At 36.3% G+C, this 22,123-nt stretch overlaps 1 protein-coding gene across 1 annotated transcript in view; it reads right to left on the bottom strand.

Moving 5' to 3' along the window:
• The window catches only part of MAPK1 (mitogen-activated protein kinase 1), a 36,408-nt gene that overhangs the window by 4,709 nt on the left and 9,576 nt on the right, over positions 1-22,123 (bottom strand). The window contains exons 2-8 of the mRNA XM_054844972.1: positions 14,544-14,726; positions 12,650-12,839; positions 6,660-6,776; positions 5,575-5,689; positions 4,844-4,975; positions 2,672-2,781; positions 1,824-1,951 (exon numbers count right to left, since the gene is read on the bottom strand). Coding sequence (XP_054700947.1) covers positions 1,835-1,951; positions 2,672-2,781; positions 4,844-4,975; positions 5,575-5,689; positions 6,660-6,776; positions 12,650-12,839; positions 14,544-14,726 — 964 coding nt within the window. The 3' untranslated portion in view covers positions 1,824-1,834. The remainder of the gene's footprint in view (positions 1-1,823; positions 1,952-2,671; positions 2,782-4,843; positions 4,976-5,574; positions 5,690-6,659; positions 6,777-12,649; positions 12,840-14,543; positions 14,727-22,123) is intronic.

Below are 22,123 nucleotides of genomic sequence, written 5' to 3'. Positions count from 1 at the left end.
AAATTACCAGCATATCATTAGCCAGCTAAGCACAATATTTAAATTTCAGTATCACGTTGGCCAAATCCACTCTTCACAGTAGCATTTAAAGGTAACATTTTTAGCAAACCAGAAATTTCTGTTAGCACTGGATCACCAATGTCTTTATCCCTAATCTCTTCATCCCTTAATCCCTAATATAACCTAGGTAAGTATGGTCTGGGCAAAGAGGCAAGCAGGAGAAATCATAAACTACAATTCACCACAATGTTAGCTACCTGTTCTCCCTTCCCCGATACTATGGCCTATTAGTAACAGGTTTCATCTTACTCCTAAAAGTTTATGTCATTTTCTTCCAGAATGTGGCTGTGTACTGCCAGTGCCTCTTGTACAGAACTAGCTTTAGAAAACACGGATGAGAAATAAGCACCACGCACGTTATTGTGCCCCATGTCTATTTCTATTGGCAGTGCCCAACTAGGAAGAGCCAGATGTGTGAACCTCAGGTTTACCTAACTTTTAATTATTAAAATAGTTTCAAATGTTAGCTAGTAAGCTTAAATAAACAAAATACAGTATTTCTAAAGATTGAAATTCACTTGTGAGCTTCTATACACTTGAATATTCAAGCCAGTGGCAACAAACTTTACTCTATGTAAGTAAAACCTATATTTTCAAGTTTCTTCCACCTTTTTTTTTTTTCTTTCTTTCCTATGAATTCATCATTAAATAAAGAACTGGGGGTACATGCAATGCAGAAGCTGAAACCCCATTTCTAGTGCAGAAGAATTATTGCTTATAGCAAAGTAACAGAGCTTCTACACACTGCTGTCAGAGCCATGGAGTCCTTGCAGTGAGGAACCTCCCTGGCTCAAAACCTAACCTTTCTGCTGGAACTGCCACCAAAACACAGCAACTGTAGAACACTGCTGTTGATGGAGAATAGCACAGAAACTACTTTAAAGACCATAAAACCAGCACCCTAGATTAGGCTGTCATCTTTGGTTTGGTTTTCTTTTCCAGTCACAAAACTTTGATACTTTATTAGTATCACAGAAGTTTCACAAGTATTACAAAAATGATCAAGTCAGTATTTGACTAATTTTGTATGAAACTACTGAGACTTGCAAGCCTCGTGGTATATAAAGACCAGTTAAGTTCATTAATTTAAAAAAAAAAAAATAAAACAGTCAGAGACAGCGAATATCAGTACATTACATTTTAAATTAAAATTTTAAATCTTCAAAAGATTAGGAAGACTAATCATGCCTAATTTATGAATATTTAGATACCTATTCTTATTTACTCACACTATTTCAGAGGTGCTTAAAACTGAAGTTAAATCATACTGAAGCTTCATGGTAGGGTTTTTTTTTTTTCACTTGAAAATAATTTAAGGTATTTCTCCTCTGTACATTACATTTAAGGAAGAATTTTTTTTAAATTTATTTGAAGCCATACAACAAAATAGTCTGTAATATATGAGGAACATTGCCCCCTTCAAATGTTTTTTGAATAAAATTTGCATTTCAAAGCGTTACCATAGCTTTTATCCTGAGAAGCACTATTTCAATGTAATTCTTATTCCTTAAATGTAACCTAAAAACTAGGTAAACATCTCAGACAATTACCTGGATTCCCTGTAGACACTTCAATGTTGTAAGCAAAATGAAAGTTTCTTCAATAACAGAATAGGACTGAGGTCAAATGAATAAGCGTAAAGCTATCCTCTAACAGCTAGTTACCCCATCAGCAGAAGAGGTATGTTCTACATTTCACTAGTGGTAACAAAGTTCCAAAACTCTACCCCCTGCCCGCATGGTTTCGTATTGCTGTGACTTTACCTATGCACAATTTAAGATCGATATCCTGGCTGGAATCTAGCAGTTTCCTCAAAAATCAGTTCTTTCAGCTTTTCCTTCGGCAAGTCATCCAACTCCATATCAAACTTGAAGGGTGCTTCAGCTACGGGCTTAATAACATAAAGAAATGTTATTACTTTTTGTAATTTTTTTCTGTTGAATTTCACATAGTCCTTGTTATGAGAAAAAAATCTGAAAAGGTACTTCACAAAATTATCTAATACTGTGCAATCTTCAAGGAATAGCTCATTCTATTAGTCCTTTGCTGGCTTTATATATTAATTTACCAAATTTTTAATCAAACCACAGTAAGTAGCTACTCAAATCCAAACCACAAGTTATAAGATTTGTTAAAGGCTCATGACTTAGCATCTACCTGAAGAAAAATTATCTGAAACATTTGCATTTCTTGGAATAAACATACCTGTTCCCTAAGAAAAACTAGCTTATTTCCTCCTCCCCTACTTCTTCACCAAAAATAATCTGACATTGCATTAGAACTGTGCACTAAACCACAGCACATGCAGATTTGGGGGGTTTAAATGTGTAATCTGATGGCAGACTCAGTTATTCTCCTTTATCTCAGACATTATGAAACAAGAAGACAGGGAGCTGAGGGAGTTCCATTGTCAGGAGAGTATTCCTTAGCATCTATTTATTGTGTTGCGCCTCCAAAATATTGTACTAGAACAAGAAATACAAAGTTCTGGTAAATTGATGCAATTCGTTCTTCAACTCCATTAGAGCAGTAGAAACACTGTCTTTAAACTAATGAAGAAAATACCCTGTTGCATCATTTAATCAACATTTACATTTTAACAATTCTTTACCTCATCACTCGGATCATAATACTGTTCCAGATAGGGATGGGCTAAAGCTTGCTCGACTTCAATCCGCTTATGAGGATTAAAGGTCAACATTTTATCCAACAAATCAAGTGCTAAGAGGGGAAAAAAAAAGTGAGCAAGAGTTTAATGCACACTCCAAAGTACAAGAGCGTTATAAACGCTGACATTACATTGAAAATACACGCTACCCTAAGTTTTGTGCTAATTTACAGCTGGACCTCCCCAGCTGTAATAGCAGTAACAGCGGCAGTTTGCTTCCTCTGACTTGGGCGGAGTATCTTCCTACGCCCATCTTACAGCTTTCCTCAGCTACAGCTCAGGATGTGGTCTACTGGAGGTGTACAGACCCTTTCTAGGGCTCTTCAGCATCAGAATGAATGTCAAAGAACGCTGAGAACCCTATGGTACAATCCGATTTTAACTACAGCAGAAACTGAACAGATCAGGCTTTTTTTTTTTTTTTTTCACTCAAATAGATGCTTTGGATTTTTGTGCCAAAAATCCAAACCAAGAGAGAGCTTTTCTGAAATAAGTCATCAAGAATATGTTCTTATTCTGAAAACTTATGTCATCCAGAAGTCATTAGGAGTTCTAGGTCACCACAGTGAACTATTATAGCATAACTAGCAGCCTAGAAGATACTCTCCCCATATATATTCATACATATTCATATTCATGAGATTCAGGTAAAATCTGTTGAAGACAACTCTTAAAGAATCCATAGAGAACTTGAAGATCCAGTAAGACAGAGTGAGGTCTGATGAAATGCTGGATAAATGTTACAAGCCAGAGTTACTGCAACTGTTCAGGTACTTTGATTGTAACGCATTTTCCTTCTCCAAGAAAAGAAACAGAATGATTATAGTAGCAAGAAGCCCAAAGATATCTGCAGTATCCTAAATTCCATTCCTTCTCTTCTCACCACCACATCGTTTATGACACAGAACTTATTTAAAGGCTTCTCACTGCAATAAAGTAGTTGTAGCTTTGCATCACAATACAATGCATGCCGAGCATTGCAGAGGAGACAGAACTCTACCACTGCATTCAACGGCAGCTTGAAAAAGCTGCAAACTTGCACAGAATTAACATTAAATATTTTGATGCGGTTTCCTCAACACTGGAAACCCACGTGCTCACTCCATGCTAGCGCATGTCGTGCAGAATGCTTTTTACTGAAATGACCGACAAACAGCTTTTTAAAGAACTGCTCTGTCAAAGCTACTCTGAAGACTGAGATGAAAAGGTGTTGCAGAAGTCATGCAAGCAGCATGTTCCCCTAGCAGCTACGCAGATCAACGTTGCTACAATTTGAGCTGTCAGAAGCCCACAGTAAAAATTCTCACACTGATGAGCACTATTATAAAAGCAAAATAAATCACTGCTGTTTCTCTGAACGATGAGGATAATCAGCACTAGACAGTTCCATCTGCAGAAATCAGCTTTTACGTGGTAGTTCAGTACCTGATCATATTCACTACGAGTAAATTATCATACTGGTTTAAAAAAAAAAAAAAAAAAAGAAGTGACTTATGAATTGTGTCAGAGCAGGTAAAAAAGAGCACTGCACTGTGAATACAACCATCCTTAAACTGCATGAAGTAGAATTTAAAAGGCAAGTTAATAGCTATCTAGCAAAACATAATCATATTTACCCTTTACTAAAGCCTTGTTAAGTAAGGCAACAATTATTACATTCCTTGCTTTTATAACTCTTGCTCCAAATGGAAAAAACCTGAATTTTTTAACCCATTAAATTTTAACCTTTCATGCTGCCGAAGGACTCATACTTTGATTGATGTTATCCTGTTTGATCTAGAACCAACATGCAGTCTGCACAAACTACACTGTGTTCAGCAATAAGCAGCTATCTCATATCTGGTTTTAGAAACAAAGTTCCAGATTTGTTTGACGCCTACGTCAAAATCCAATGCCTGTGTTCAGAATTGCTTTAAAAAGAGAAGTTGGTATGAGGGTTTCACGCCCATTTTTGATTTTACATTAGATTTATACTGCTGTTTTAAGGGACCTGCGTGTTCTATTTCCAATACAGATAAATTCTTAGGGTGGTTTTAAAAATCCCATCCTGCCACTACTTTTGGTGCTCATTTCCATTTCTGAAGTTCTGATACAACGTAATAGAGCATAAAATACCTTTGGGGTCAGCATTTGGAAACAGCCTGTTCCATGGTACCTTATTTTTGTGTGGTAGGGAAAGCAAGTAGTTTCTGGCCTTTAAATTTATTATACAATTCAAATCTTCTTGGGAAGGGGATCCAAGTATACCTAAAAAATAAATACGAACAGTACTGCATTCTGTAAAAAGCACATTAAAGCAGTTGTATCACATTTGCTAAAACTCGGTATTAAAACTATGGAAAAGAAGATTTCAGACTACATATTTTAAGAGGACAGAATACCTTAGAATTTTTTTAGCAACTTACTAAAAAGGTTTAAGTTATCTTTTCTTGTAAATAAACAAATGCATTTGAGTTTTCTGATGATCAGTAATCTGTTTAAAAGATCCAAATAAGTGGTGTGTGTATAGATATAGACCTGGGCCTAATAGTATATTTGAGCTGAGTTTTGTTTTTTGTTGGGGTTGGGTTTTTGTTGTGTTTGTTTGTTTTTAAAAAAAACCCCACATCCTTGCTGATGTAGTAAATAAATTGGTACATATCCTCTAGTTGTCCCTCAAAAATCAATGATTTGTTGTAGAAATCACTGCAGAAATAACTACAGGGAACAGATGATACACCTACAGATCCACACATTATACACTGACCAACAAGAGAAAGAAGTGAGTGACAAAGACCAGTTTAGTTGGCAGAAAAGATGGAGCAAGACAGAGGGATGTGGAAATGTTACTTTTATATAAAGCTTACCAAGGATATGATTAAGTTGGTCAAGGTAGTGTTTTCCTGGAAAGATAGGTCTGTTGGAGAGCATCTCTGCCAGAATGCAGCCTACTGACCAGATGTCAATAGACTTGGTGTAACCCTGCAAGTAAAGCAAAAACACTTTTGTCAAAGAAATTTTTGCATAATCGCAGCAACATGTTATTTCAGTAAATTTTGAAAGTACACACAATTTTTTTTTTAGATGAATCATACTTGTTCATGCTGTTTGATTTTTCTGCACATAATGAAATAATTAAGAATTGTATATCAAAACACTACTTCGAAGGGGTAGGAAGAACTGAAGTATGCAAGATATGATTCTCCAAAAGGATTCTCTAAGTTTAGTTAAACATATTACCAACTGCAAATTTTTGAGACTCCCTAATTTTATAGCAAATTTACACTAATAAATTTTGGAAACAATAGTCTTTGAGGAATATAAAATACAGGCACAGATTCGTGTGGGTATTTTGCAAACAAGCGTATGGCTGTAGAAACTAATGTGAAGGTTCTGAAGGATACCCATTACTCGCACCATACAGGGACTGGATACACCTTAAAACAGCCACAGAAGAACCTAAGAATAATTCCAAGCATAAAAACCCCAAAGGGATGATTTCATTAAGACTACGGGAATACAATTAAGACTGACACACAGCAAAGATCACATGCCTTCAGAATCAGATTCACCCTCATTATACATTCTAAACCTAAATCAAGATGTCAAGATTATATCAAGGCAGCATTTGCAAGCCTCGATGAAGACAGTAGTAAAATGCTCTCATTACTAGTACTTCTGCTCTTTGGAAGAGATTTGCTGGAAAGAAGTCTCATGATTGACAAAGAGCTGGACACATAGAAACTCATGTATGTGATTACTCAGTTGTAGTATCAAATAATTATATCTGGAATCACAAATTTTTTGCAAGCCATGAGCTATACTGCAAATCCATTACCACGGTTCCTCAAGACTGCATGCAGTCTGATCCTAAACCCAGAGAAGGCGAGGGGAAAGCAAAATTGGTAATAACCAGCAACAGAAGCACCAGAGCAGCCCACTGCTGTCTTACCTTAGAATTCAGCATGATTTCGGGAGCCCTGTACCAACGCGTGGCCACGTATTCTGTCAAGAATCCTGTGTGATCATGATCTGGATCTGCAACACGAGCCAGTCCGAAGTCACAAATCTGGTTTTAAGGAAATTAAGAAAAAAACAAAAAGAGCATATTAGACATACAGCTCCCAATACCACAACATTACTTTTTCACCTTTCCCCAACCCATGATGTAACACCTACAAATACAGGGATGGTAACCTATATTTTTATAAATAAATTATTGCACAAGGGTTAAGAAAAATGTTTTGGATATAGTACAAAGGGTAACTGACTAGGCCATGCAGGGGCCAGGAAAAATAAGTGGTTTGGGAGAAGAAAGATGTTCCTGGTGCACAATTTATGTTCAGCTTACTTAGCGCCTTCTCTGCCAGGTAGGTGGCAAGACATACTACTCCAATCTGTTATTAGAAATTTACCAGAAAATGAAAAGAGATTCCAATTTCCAGAAAACAAAATTACCAATCAACACATTTGTAGCAAAGTTCAGTACCCCTTTTTTACAAAAGTTACCATCATAACTGCATCTTTGCACGAGAAACATCCTATCCAATCATGAGATAATGGTAGACTGGAGAGATTACAGGTTGCTGAAGGAAACCTGAGCTTAAAAACAAAACAAAAAACCAAACACAACAAACCCACAACCCACAAGAAATTTCTCAACCCTGTATCAGGAAAATAGTTTTATCTAATCATGAAAAGAAAAATAAACTCTGATCTAAACTAATGAGTTTAGCAAAAAGGAAAAAGTCTTTTTATCTACACTCTGGTAAGGAGGCTCCAAGGCTTTCAGAGCTATTTAGTGTCCTCTCTCCAGAGAGAAATCAAGAAAATTGAAAATGTCAAGACAGACAGTGTTCTAGAGCACAGCGGTTGTTCCTTTCTTGCCTTCCAAAAGGTAAATGGCAAGTTTGTTGAGTGGCACGTTAGACACATTCACATGCTTTTGCTACCAGCAAACAAATTGCAATTTATCATAATGATCACTTTCCACATGAAGTATATTTGCATGAAAGAATATGTACTCTCAGAAAAACAAGGCATCAAATGTAGGAGTAGCAAACAGTAAGGAGGTTCCTCAGATGCGCACGTTTCATAATAGTTTACTCTTTGATAGTTCATAGTGTACCTGGTTATATTAAAAGTGTGAAGTAATAATATGTTGTAGTCAATAAAGGCTGTAACAGATAATCCTACCAAAACCACAGAAACCTCATTGTACCCTGGCAACCTACTCCTTTTCTTTTCCTGGAGGGACAGCCTGTGAAACAATTGATAGGTCAAGTTAAGGAAGAAGTGATTCAGCTGACTAAAAGTTACAGCTGAAAGACAAGATTTAGCAGCTGACTGTTAAACAGAGGGACTGAAGAAGAGGTAATCATAACATTCAAAATCCAGACTGCATGGGATGACTCCTCTGACTTGAGCTACGTATAAAAAAACCCAAACCATCAAAGCAAAAACAAAACACCAAACCCTTGAATCCTTAGAAAACAAAACCAAAAATAACCCTTTCAAGCATGTCAAGGTTTTCCCAGGCTACAGAAACAGAGCAGCTGCCTTGTGTGCAATTAGCAGCTTACATAAAGAGAATCAGTACAAATAATCAGAAGAGTCTCCTGTAAAGACAGAGGCAAAGAAACTGTAGAGGACAGCTTTATGGACTTCAGAAAATAATTATGCAGGCAGACAAAACTGTTGCAACCTCTTCCTTCTGTCTCAGAAAAGAGCCAGATAAGACTACAGGCAAGGAGACTCGTACAGAATTATAGTATTACGCACACACAAAGTGCTGTGATTTCTTATTAAGACAAAAGACAGACACTCTCTGGTCCACAGTTACGAGAAAACTGAATTAAAGAAGGTGTCTGTGAATCTCTCAAGTAGAAAAATGCACATGGGATGGAAAGGAAGATTAGTGACAGAGAGAACTCATTAAAATGACAAAAAGCCCCTGCTGACTAGAGCAGAAACAGGTTAAGCAGAAAAGAAGAAACACCATTAGTGAGAAAGGCATCAAGGTTGAAGCTGCAAGAAAGAGGCGTTTGGCTGTTAGCTGCAGAGCTGACCAGAAGCATTAGCAGGGCAGAATAAAGGAGGAGCTGGAGAGGCCAGCATTCTGCCTGGAGTCCAGAGTGCCATGGATCAAGCAAAGAGACTGACTGTACCCTAGTGAGGGCAGACAGTTCTTGCCCTGTGGCCACAGAATGCATGTAACAAAGCAGCTATCCTATTGGGGGTGGGGGAGAAATCTGAGTCCATTATGCCTGTTCAAAAAATAATTGGTAAAAGTCAAAGCACCAGAAGAAGGTGGGCTTCTCAATCAGAACTAAAACAAAAGAAGAAAAAAAATTGAGAGCACAACATAATGACAGGTAAAGTTTTCTTGGCATTTTGACTAAATCATAGCAGAAATAAAAAACTGCATAGTGAAAGACCCAGGTGTGTCTGTCAGTGCTTCATGCCTTGGAGAGACACTAACAGATGCTGCTAAGAGAGAAGGAATAACTTACCCACTAAACAAAGTGCCAGCATCCAGTTCTTGAAAACAATGTTCTTGCAATCGGTATCAGGTATGCTTTTTTTTTTTTTAAAACAACGACAGATGGCTTAAAATTGGATGAAGCCACAAGCAAATGGGAAGATTTATGAGGATCATGTACATACAACCATCTACTAAGCAAATGAAATGACACCCAACGGTGCTAGTAATACACTGAAATATCTGAAGTTGCATCATTGATTAGTCTGCACGTGTCTATGTATATATTCGTATAAAAGGAAAAGGAGAGGCTGCCATTGAGTTGTTAATGACAAGATGGTAGTTGAAACAGTTGTGTCGCTAGAGTAATTGGTAAAATCCTGAGACAAACAATAACTTGCAGTTTTCCTTAAAACCTCCTCTCTCGTCGCCTTCCTTTCAAGGTTATTGAAGTATCTAACAATTCTTGGATGTTTAAAACTTGGGAGTAGTCACTATGTGAATAGAAAAGCACAACTTATAAATAACATTGATATAGTGTGTTAATGTTTAAACCAAGTCAAAGAAGTAGATTCTCAGCTACAGTAAACTGGTACACTGAAGACACTGCAACATACTAGTTGAGAATTTGTTGAAAATAACTTTGATGTCATTTTCTGAAATATTAATGCCACTGGCCTAGGAAAATTATATGGTCATGATAGTTTTTATGTAAATTATTTCATTTACAAAACTTCTAAACAGGTCAAATTGTTGGATGCAGATAATCATGAAAGCACATGAAAATATTTCTAAAGATGTTAGATACTATTTTAGAGTATATTCCAGCCTGTAGCATGCCCATATACATTAATCTCATTCATGGGAAAAATGCCAGGCTGCAAAAGAGAAGACCAGTATCTTTATTACCCAGGACTCTCAGTGGAGAGAGATTCCAAGGCAGTAGTTTTCATGGACTCTCACATCCAATCTTTCACTGAAAATATTTAACAAGAGACAGTAGTTAAGTCAAATGATGTACTTTCATAAACTTTCATTCGCTATGTGGTAAGTCATATTTAAGGTCTCATTAAGTCTGTAGCATAGCCTAAGGAAACAGAAACAGTGTTAGGTTCTGCACTTCTGCCCTGAGCCTTTCAGCTGCTTAGGACAAGCTACAAGGTTCACAGAAAAATTGTGTCAATAGAGACTCATACTTTTCTTTCCTGGAACTGGAATCTATGATCCAGAACTCAAGATCATGTTTAAGGGAGAAGAAAGAAGGAGCTCTGGTTACAACCTGTAGGACTCTGAGCTCCAGAAGAGATCAACAGCACACTCTCACACCACCATTAAAGAAAGAAGCTAACAGCATTACCGTTGAAGATGAACAAACTTTCTTCCGAAAGTGTGATTTTAAGTTGTTCATTTTCACAGTATGCTGTATTTTGAGTTTATGTACAATAATCAACCTTGTAAGCACACACATGTACATGGCTGAGACAGACTTGCAGAACAGCCCTAAAAGAAACATGTTAGTACAAGTTCAGCATTCATTAGACAAGGCCTAACGTACTAGTTTTCTCTCCAATTCTGTTGTTTAAACTTTAGATGCAGTAGTAATACAACAGCAGAGTTCCCTTTAGGTTATGAAAAAGCATATGCTCTGTCATATAGACTACCATATTCTGCACTAGGAAGCACATACTGCAGTGGCATGCTGTTTATAAAATCTTATAAAGAAACTGGAACAGTACTCACTAAGGTCATATTGTATTATTTTGCCATACAGGTACTTACCTTCTTTTTCATGACCATCTTACTTGTGTTAAAACATTGCCTTTTATTATTTTATTGCCTTTAATTGCACATAACAGAGCTACACTCAAACTGTTCTGCTTCTATCACACAGACATAGACTTAGACATAGACTTTACTCCATTTCTTTCATGAAGGGGTTAATGCCTTGAAGGGATCTGATGTAACAACAGCTGCTGAAATCCCATAGCAAGAGTCAGAGGTGACCAGTCCAGCAGCACCGTGCATTAGGCAAAGCTGACAAGTAGCAGTGGGAATGTAAAGCAAACCGATCATGGAGACAAAGTATTGAGAATGGACCAGCATGCAAACAGCAAGGACTTTTCTTGGAATTGTGACAAACTGGTACTGCCAGCAACTGGTTTACATTTTGAAGAGGGTATTTTTGTTTTGTTTGTTTGGGTTTTTTAATGAGAAAGCTAAAGCTACTATAAAAAAAGTGTAATTAGGTGCAACACTGTATGCAACAAAGACAGTTGTACCATATCAGATCAAAGTAATGTAAACTCCATAATCTTGCTCCATCAGTGGCCAACAGCAAATACATAACGTAAAGTGTAAAAGGGAACACACTCCAGTGTTTCTCTATTAGTCTCTCATCTTCCATGGATTTGCCACCATGGGACTGTAAGCTAGCTTTTTCTTCTAACTTGCTTGGTGGGTTTTTTTAAGTCACATTACCTGTAACATGTTCAGTGCTCTTTGGTACCAAATTCCACAGCTTAAGAATGCTGCAAGTTAACTACTATGTCCTTTCACTCTGAGCATGCCACCTGCTCCTTTCATTCCGCCCTTGCCTTTTTAATAGGTAAAGACAGTGAACAACTGTTCTCTATGCTCCCTCCCTATGCCACTAACAATTTTATCAAATTCTATTGTATTCTTTCTTTTCCTCAAGCAGTATCTTTCAGCAGAGGAGACCTGGGCTAAATAGTTCTTCCTGATACGGAGACAAGTACTTTGAAATCATTTTAAAAGGATATCACAGGGAGAAGTGTGATCACTATGATCACACAGAACTGAAGACTCAAAAACAACTGAAAATTATAGAATGGCATGTTTTCGGTTTTATTCTCTATTTCTGTTCTAATTCTTCACACTTGGTTTGCTTTACTGAATGCCACCAAGCATTGAGCTGACATTTTCCAAGAATCATAACAGCTCTAAGATCATCCTTCTGTAGTATTAACTAGAGCAGAGCCCATCACTGGAAATGTAAGTTAGGAATGTTCTCTCTCCAAGTAATTGCTGTGCATTTAATCAGCACTGAATTTCACATGCCCACTAATATGAAGTTCTCTTCCAACACTGAACAATTAACAGTTTAAACACAGAGAAACCAAGACATGAAATATACAGACTTTTGAGTTTACTTTCTAGGTAAACACAGTTCTGCTTCAGACAAGTATTTTCACCTAGCTTTCAAACAGGCTGTTTCAAAGTCAGCCTCCAGATAGAAACAATGATGCACCCATTAAAATACCATAACAGTGAATTCTTAGTCACTCAAATCTTAATAATTATTTTATCAAAACCAGTAACATTTTGGCAGTCTTTCCAGGGTAAAAATCACATTAATCCCCAGTAACAAAACCACATTCATGGTTATAGTAGGTAGTTTATGAAGACCATGGGAGCAAAATTTCCAAGAAATTTCAACTAACCTTGAGATCGCAAGTGGTGTTAAGCAGCAAATTCGAAGGTTTGAGGTCACGATGAAGCACATTTGCTGAATGGATATATTTTAACCCTCTCAGAATCTGGTAAAGGAAATAACAAATGTGGTCGTTGCTGAGGTGTTGAGTCTTTAAGAGCTTGTAAAGGTCTGTCTCCATAAGATCTTGCACAATGTATCTGTCAGGCATCAGATGTAAGGCAGCAAAACAAACATGGTGTCATGTTATATATCAACATACAGTCCCAGGTGAAACTTCTGTAACAATTTTTCTCTTATTTGTTTCATGACAATTATCAAACTGTGTAGTTGCTTCTTGTTTTACAAGTTTTGAATTAAATCATTCATGTAACATGATGCAGACCTTTACAGAATTGAGAGATATCAGCATGTGGTCCTCTCAAATTAATCATCATAAACCTCTATATTTCTTTATATTAGAGACTGATTTTTATTGGAATCTTAGTATGATCAGATTCCTATCTTGCTTGCCAAGAAAAAAAGACTGGTTTTTAATTTAATGAGTAATAAGCTTCTGAGCTACTTGCTTCCAGTTGCATAAAAGCATGAAGGTAGATCTGATCATTTCTGATCAGTCGTCTTTGCCACCTCTCCACTTCAAAAATTCAGCTGTTGTTCTTCTTTTACTACATATTTATTATGTTACATTGAAAGCAACAGTCCTTTGCTTAACAAAATTAAATCCTAATATTTTCACTCAGATTACTTTTTTTTTTTTTAATGATTGGAATGAACATAAGAAAAGGGACTTTTTCCTGCTTTAGCAGAAATTATTTAAGTAAAATTTTATTCTCCCTTAATTCAATTTGGCTGCAAAACCCTTGGGGTGCAGTTCCATGTTCACTTTTCACTGAAACAGGATTTCATGAAAACACACTACTATTGCCATTCCAATTGGGTGTTCCCATCCTCTCCTCTGGGTATTCAGACTGGATCACACAACTAGGACATCTTCTTACAGGCAGCATGCACTTACGTTAGTCAAAATGGCCACAGAAACGCAACCTCAGAACCCCACATAAGACTGACTGACCTCAAATAATATATTGATAATTTATGAAAACATTTGACCTAGATTCAATTCAATTTCTGCATGCATGCACTTATATGTTTTATTAGGCAGACATCTGCAAAGACCTGCAAAACCAATAGGAACCAATGCACACAAACTTGGGGAAATTAGACTCTAAGCTAGGCCTTGTATCTCAAGTAGAGTCTCCCAGCTAAGACTACTACATACGTTAGATATCCACATGAAGTTATACCTACACAAAGCCAAGTTTCCCATGAAAGAACAATTAGTATAACAAAAAGGCCAGATTTGCATATATTAATCAAGCAAGCATGTTTACTTGCTCATGTGCAGCTTCCAATTTTCACATATGCAGGAAGAACTGCAAAACTGGGGGTCGTGTTTTGTTTTATTTTAACACCCCCCCCACCCCCCCCGATGTATCCCTTCTATTAAGAAAATTTTAGACAATTATAGCAGAGTGGCCATTTTATTTTCTCCTCAAAGCAATCAGTTCTAACAGCAGCTCTCAAAAGCAAATATAGTTTTAGGATGAAGTGACTAAACTGAATCATCTCTACAATGTTGAGTTCTTTGCCTTGGAAGATAAGAATAAACATTTTTTTCTTTTCCTGAAAAAGAAGAAACAAAACTAGCATTCACCTACATATCAAATTTATCAATGTATCTATAAACCCATCAAATGCTATAAACTTCCCTTTCAATTTACAATAATAGAAAGCAACTTTTATTAAAATTTAGTAAGGAAGAGGATGAAAAGGACAAAATAAAACAGAAGACAACAACCATCACTAACTACGCAGAATAACTTAAAACTTTGAAAGGATACACATCTTTCATTTGTTCAATAGTTGGAGCTCTGATAATATCATTTATTCCAATAATATTCTCATGCCTGAAGCGCAGTAGGATCTTAATCTCTCTCAGAGTTCTCTGGCAGTACGTCTGATGCTCAAAAGGACTGATTTTCTTTATAGCAACTCGAACTTTGTTGACGTTATCATAGGCAGAACTATAAGAGAAACGATAACATTAATTACAAGGGATATGAAATTCATTCAATTCAGAAAGCAAGAATGCAAATTCAACTGAATATAGGGGTGGCGCATTTGTTTTACATTTATTTTTATCACATGAGGAGAGGTGACAGTGGCACTTATTTTTTTAGCCTATTTGGGTATCTACAAGTCATTAGCTTTCCCAACTGACTTGGAGTCTGCTGATTTTCAGGTAGAAAAGGAACAAAGAAAAAAGCATTTATCTTCTTTATCAGCCTGTGCAACAAACAAGTTTGAGTCTTTTTCTATATGCTGTAATCAAGAAGAACTTTGAGAGAAAAAGTTCATCTTGAGTCAACCCATTCACTTTGGGGTGCAGAAAAGCATTCAGAAATTGTCTTTCAGGCAGCAGAATTCCATATCCTATGTCTAACTCCTGCAAGTAATTCCAATTGCCACAACCTTTTACTCCTCTATCGAGCTACATTGTCGGCACCTCCAAGAAAAACAGACATGGAAGAAGAAAAGGGATGGAGAATTTTTGAGAACATCTTCCTGAGTTCAATTCCAAAGATAACAGAGTTCAGGAAGAGAAAGAATGTTAGCAGATGACACACATAAAGCAAAGCAAGCGGCAGCACAATAAGGTAATACAGTGATTGTGACCCAGATCAACGAACACACTGGCTGCTACGTTTACAGTACCGTGATTTCAGCAGTTCAGAACAGCATTCCTAGCTATACCAATAAAGCAGTCTCAGTATTTCTGTTCAAAATGCCTACACATTTATAAAGAATATCACAGCCTGAGCCTAGTAAAAAGGCTCAGTAAAACATACGTAATTTTCTAAAGTTTAGACTCAGGTTATTATTTAGTAAAAAAGTTATGAATCCTTACAAATTTTAGGATGTTTTCTATGGTCTTATATGAATGACAAAGCATCTAATTATAATAATTTCTTTTATTAAAAGTACATGGTAATTTAATTAATTAGAATTTAAATGTGTATATACAATTCTTGTTCCTTTCAAATTTCTTTTTGTTCACTACTGCATTGTTTGGAAATGAAAAAATAATCAAGCCTACACTTAAACATTTCTGTTAGCCTCAAGTATTTCATATAAAAATATAAACATACTAGCCAAACAGGCTTTACTTTCTACAAATTTTCTGTAATCAAGTCCCAGAATATTCTTTGAAACTCTCTGAATTGGCCTTACTCTGCTGAGATGTCCAGGTATCTGGTGATCAGGTAAAGCGGAATGAAATGTGAAAATCCAATTAGAAAAGGAGACCTAAAAGGAATATCAAATGCCTAGCCACATCAAGGTTCTTCTGCCACTAGGTAGATTTATGGTGCAACAAGGTGTTTTTGAGACAGTACTATTACCAGCATATGCAAAAGTGTTTAACATTTCTCACTTTCATTATTAAAAATGACATAGAAATTGTGCTGCCAGTAAGATCTTCATACAGCTCCTGCATATGTAGTGACATCCTTTTTGCATGATTTTTCCATAGAATCGCTTTGACCTGTCTGCATCCGTAACTCCGGTCTGTAACCACAGACAGACTGCACAATTTATTTGCCTGTAGAAACCCCGAACTCAAATGCTCCGCAGGGTGCTTTGAAATTCCAAATGCTAAGCAAGTATTCATTACAACTGTTGCTATTACATATGTATAGATAACATATTAACAGTTCATTGTCCCAAAATAGATAATAACAAAGTCCAATAAGTGGAACTTGGTATAGCCTTCAAGAGCATTTTGTCTACAGTAATTTTCTTAGTTAATCAGTTAATCACCTGCGGTGTTTACAATATACCAGTAAGGTAAGTCACAAGCAGAAAACAAAACTAGAAATTATTTCAAAGCATGAACAACCTTTATTTGGGAAAGAAATTAAAGAATCCTATGGACCATTTTATTATTATAAACAAACCTCCTCTCTCCTTCTTTGTATCAACTTAAGCATATTTTTTCTCCCACAATGCAGAATCCTACTTCCTTTCAAAGTACTGGACAGCAGCAGCTATGCAGACCAGAAAAAGGCAAAATGCCAGTATTTACCAATCGATGCTGCTTAAATAAAAGCTCCTAATCTCTTACAATATTTGATAAATCTCTAAGTTATTGTTTCTCAAGCAAAAGTTAGTTATTGATGAAAAATAGGCATCTTTCCTTGTACAGATTCAATGAACTTGAATCCATCAACTAAATATACCAAGATTTCCTCTCTTCTAGCTGTTTCACTTACAGTTCTTGAAGCATTTTCTTAGCAAGAGGTTTATGCTGTTATTTAAAAAGGATGGATAATTTCGCTTTCAGATGGTTCAACTATAAAACAGATGATTCAGTGTGGAAAAAAGCTGACTATTTGCATTTGCAATAAAGATGCAATCAATTTCCTCTCCAGTGTATATTTTGCATAAAGTCATTTTTCTGCTCATATCAGAAGATCTCACCACACTAATGTAGCTAAGCATGCATTGCTGTTACCACTGCAAAGCCTCAGCTAAGGAGAGCAAAACCAAAATACTACCTAGTTGAAACATTAAAAGGGACACTCAATTTATTTCTGTTGTCACACTTTCTGAAATACGAGCTTTTCTGTAACTTGATTAAACGTATGAAAGATTATCTCGATGCCTATGAGCAAGCAGCTAATCATACAAGTAGTTAGGTACACTTTCATAATATTTTAAATATCATGCTCAATACAGATACACAGAGAATTGGTATTATAAAGTTAACTCCATTCGCAGCCCTCAAAGCAAATACAGTTGAGTGAACTGTGACCCTTTAAAAACCAGTACTTTTTCAATTTGACACATGCTATAGAAAACTGTAAAAGCTACATATTAGACTGAACTTCAGTAGAACTGAAGTCATGTGTTCTCTCACACACATACACTACAATCAGACACCTATTTGGACTATGAATCCATATAGCATATCTATATATATAGTACAATATATATATAGCATGTATCTATTATATATAGCAATATAGCATATCTATTTCATTTAGTAATATCTATTTCACTACCTAGGAAACACCATAAACTAACAAAATTGGGTCCTTTGTAGGTCAGACAGAACCGTTTCTCAAAGCTTTCCCTGTTCCTCACAATCTCCATTCAACTGCTACCTGCCATCAACACCACATTTACCTACTACTCTCCAAAACTCTGCTGAAGAAACATGCTGCTCACACAGTGTCCATTTGCAGTGTTCGCAAATTAAGCGACTATAAAAAGTGCAAATCCAAACCCTTGATGCATTAACTCACTGCAGTTAATATAACAGCTTACCTGTCACTTAACACAGGATTCATCTTGCTTAGCCGTAGCTAGAATTAGAGATCTAATTTTACAACTAATAACCACCTGTGCTCCCCCTACAGTCCAAAAAGGAATAGCTCCACATATACATCCCATCCACCACCCAGCGTGTCCTAAATTTAGATGATTTGCATTCTGGAAGCGCTGCCCCACTGTGCACAGTCTAACCTAGTTGTCTGGACTTTCAGCTTCTACTAAATCTCACAACAACTGCTTATATTTTCACTGAAGCAGTTAACTGCCTTCTAAAGGCAAGAACCTTCAATTATCTAGACTTTTTTTCCAGAGAAGATAAAAATCTGTAAAGCAGGAATAACAGGTCACATACTAACAACTTTTAGAGTGATAATCTGTAACTTTTAGTTTCTAATCGTTAACCATATATATCAATCCCCGCACACAGAACTTTCCCTTTAACACTCTGTGTGTTAATCTCATTATGGTGAATCTAGTTACTGACGGTTTAAATATTCAGGAGGAGGGACTTATTTCCACCCCAAACGATGTGCAGCTTCACCAGCTGATGCAACCATTCAGCTGTGAGTGCTATTTATCTGTAATGTGATAAATTTAAATATCGATTTTGTAATTGCCCAACTCTAGTATACACAAAATTATTCCTATTTCAAGCTGTGATTACTATCCTGTGACAATCTGTGATAGCCCCATTATTTAGATACTTTTAAGACACCATGTGAAAATCAATACAGGCTCTAGCAGTACAGTTTATCATTCCTGATATTAAGTATCTTATAAATATAAAACAAAGTTTTGACTAAGTAAAGCATCTTGCACAGCTGTACTAAATAAATGAACATTTATAACCCAAGAAGTTGCGCCACACAACTTTTAAAGCCAGTGTTTTATCCTTCTACTGCTGTGGTACCAACTTCCTTTTTAAAAAGTAGTCCAGGATGGGGCTGCTTCCAAATGCAATGACCAGAAAGTGCACCACAGTATCTGAGCGGTCTAAGGAAAACAGCATACTAATCACTAAGATGAACCTCTGACACATAGCCCCTCTCCCATTAATTCCTTCTCAAGGAAGGAAAGCTTTTCACCAGACAGATCGGGACAAGTGCCAAAGCTTAGCTCCTTCTACCCACAATGGCTGCTGCATGTTCTTCCATCCATTTCTATTCTTCATGTGTTTCATTTCGGAGCAGAACTGGAACAAGTGAGAGCATGCTGCAGCTGCCGGGAGGAAAGGAGCCAGCTCCTGGCAATAGTTGCATCCCACAGAGGGCTGTTTCTTCATATAACCATTGAAAAACAACTGCCTACTCTGTCGGCACCCCCATCTTCAGTACACTCCTCTGCCATGCTACCTGAAGGCTTACCCCATCATGGGATATTCTTCAAACACTTCTAGGATTATTCACCTTATGGTTGCTCTCAGCATATGCATACATACACATAAAAATACACAATGCTACTGGCAAACATCCTAATTACAGCTCTAAATAAAAGACTGATTTGAAGTTTAAAAGGGATGTTTTATCAGCAGCTTTGTGTTGCTGTGGAAACAAGATTCCAAGAGCAGGGATAAGAATCTTTCTGAAATATTGAATAATTCTGCTTGCAACCAGGAGAGGAAAGGCAAAAATAATTCCTAGCAAACAAGCTGATCTATGAAGATCTTTAATCTTTTCATTCAGTCTACGTTTAGCTCAATCACAGCTATTTATCAAGTACAACATGCTGATATTTATCAAGTTACAGTGCAAATAGCTTAAACTTATTTTTAATACTGCTGTAAGAAAAATAATGCAGTATTATGTCATAGTAATAAACTGCAGTACCATAACAGACTGTTCACTACAATTTTTGGGGGTGGGGAAAGGTGGTGGTATGGGTGCAGGGAACAGCTACAGTGTATTATTCTTTTACCAAAGAGACAGACTGGAAAAAGGATAAAAGTAGTCAGTTTCAGATTTGAGGACATCCAGTAATGTGTCATTTTTATACCACTGAATATACTTTTTGTCCCCAATGGTAAACACCTATGTTTACTAGACATATTTGTTACTTTGCTCCATTTATTCATAATATTTTTGAATATAAATAAGTATATTATTCATTAGACCATTTTTATTAGCACAAACTTAGAAAATCAGCACCTGGTTTTAAAACAAATATGTGCATATTCATATTAAGATATATTTGCCTTGTTTTAACAGACCTCAGTTTATGAAAAGACGACTCATGACTTGCTCAGAGTTTTTTATTTATTAGCTTTCTCTAGAAAAGCTTCTCAATAACAGAACATCTCCCAGGCTTCTCAGCTGTGAATTCAGGAAATAAGCTATAGAAATAAGGGCATCTTAATATGCTTCTACTTTTCTCCATTAGAGACTTAGTTTTACAGACTAATTCCTACCATGTAGGGAAGTTAATAGATCCATGAAAATGGAAAGCTACCTAAATATTAGATTCTTTAAAAAAAACCAAAACCAAAAAACCCCACCCAACGCAGCCTTGAGGCTCTAGTTGCTTTTCAAGCTATGAAAACATTATAACAACTTTAAGCACACAAGCACCATGTACTTCTTCATCCTATTCTGAGGGACAGAAGTCAAATAAGTTGTAATTCAGCACTCTTGACTTATCTATTGCTATGCTACAGACATTCCCCATTGATTATTAAAAGACAGCTGTATGTATTATCTTCTCAGTCTTTGGAAAACATGCATAAGCACTAATAGCTTATAATTAAAGAGGTGGCCAAAAAATTTGAATTCAAAATTGGGATACTTCACAGTAAGCTTAAACACAAGAATTATGTACTGAATTGCCAAAAGTTTGAGTGTTTAAGAGATGGACCTCTTATTATCTGATTGCTGAATTCTCCACCATTTGTTCAGTGTGTTGGAAAACTACCTCAAGTCATAAATTACAAGATGACCTCAGATTTATCTTAAGTCTTGTTTTTGTCAAGGAAAGAAAAAGAATATGCACTGCTGTGACATACGGCTGCCCGCAGACACTGAAACTCACTGACAATTTCTCCCCATTTTTTTTGTATCTCATGCTACAAAAGTGGCAGCAGAGGAAGACAGAGCAACAAGAGAACATTAAAATAACTATATAGTAGATGTGATCCAATTTGCAGTAGTACTAATCTGGCCCTACCTGAAATCCCTAACTGCATGCTATTTGAAAATCTTAGGTTTGTTTTGGTGTCATTTGGGGTTTTTCAAAGCAGTTTTTCATTTATTAGGATTCTAGTATCAGTGGATAGATTATTGCTTTGGGACTAAGAAAATACGAATCCCCATTTCTACGCTTTTTATCATGACCCCTCTGCAAAGCAACTGTCATACTTTACAAACTCCTCATGAGTTTATCCATGTTCCTAACCCTTTTTATCTGTTGCTCATTACCAAATGATCACTGCTATGGTTTTGTTTTTATTATAGAAGATACCTAAACAAACTATTTTTGTTTCTATTTCTTGTAAAGTTGATTGTTTTTCTTTTCTAACAAGAGAGAAAAGAAATATAATTTCTAAACCAGTGTCCTTTATTTTTATCACAAGTCCATAGCAAGGTGCCCAAGTAATCAAAGCAAACTGCTCTATCATGCTTTTAGTTAACCTCAGACTTACTGGGTCAAAATGTAACTGCATAACCTTCACCTTTACCACCTACTTTTTCAGTCATCTTTCTCATAACATTCAATATCAATCCTAATATTAAAGGTTTCTGGCACAATTATGCCACCTCTTTCCTCCCATGACAAAAGTGAATAATTACTTATAAGTGATTTTACTCTTTGGCAGTTTCTGATCTACTACAGGTTATTGCCGTTCACACCACAAATTCTTAAGGCTCTTTTGTAACCTCCTATAGGAGATTTGTTTTCATACAGCTACTCAAATAATTCTAATAGGTTACAATGGCCCAATTTTATTTTTCGGAATTTGCAAAGTAAAATCTAATGGAACCTTTCAAAGCATTACAATTTTAAATTATTTACTATGCACATAATAACAACTTAATAGTTTAATTCCTTAGATTACTCATAGTATTTGGAAAACACATAGCTATTCGCGCAAAATGGA

The sequence above is a fragment of the Grus americana genome, chromosome 16 (assembly GCF_028858705.1).
Source record: "Grus americana isolate bGruAme1 chromosome 16, bGruAme1.mat, whole genome shotgun sequence".
Classification (NCBI taxonomy): domain Eukaryota; kingdom Metazoa; phylum Chordata; class Aves; order Gruiformes; family Gruidae; genus Grus; species Grus americana.
Note: the sequence above shows the minus strand (reverse complement) of the source record. Positions and strands in the feature narration are given on the sequence as shown.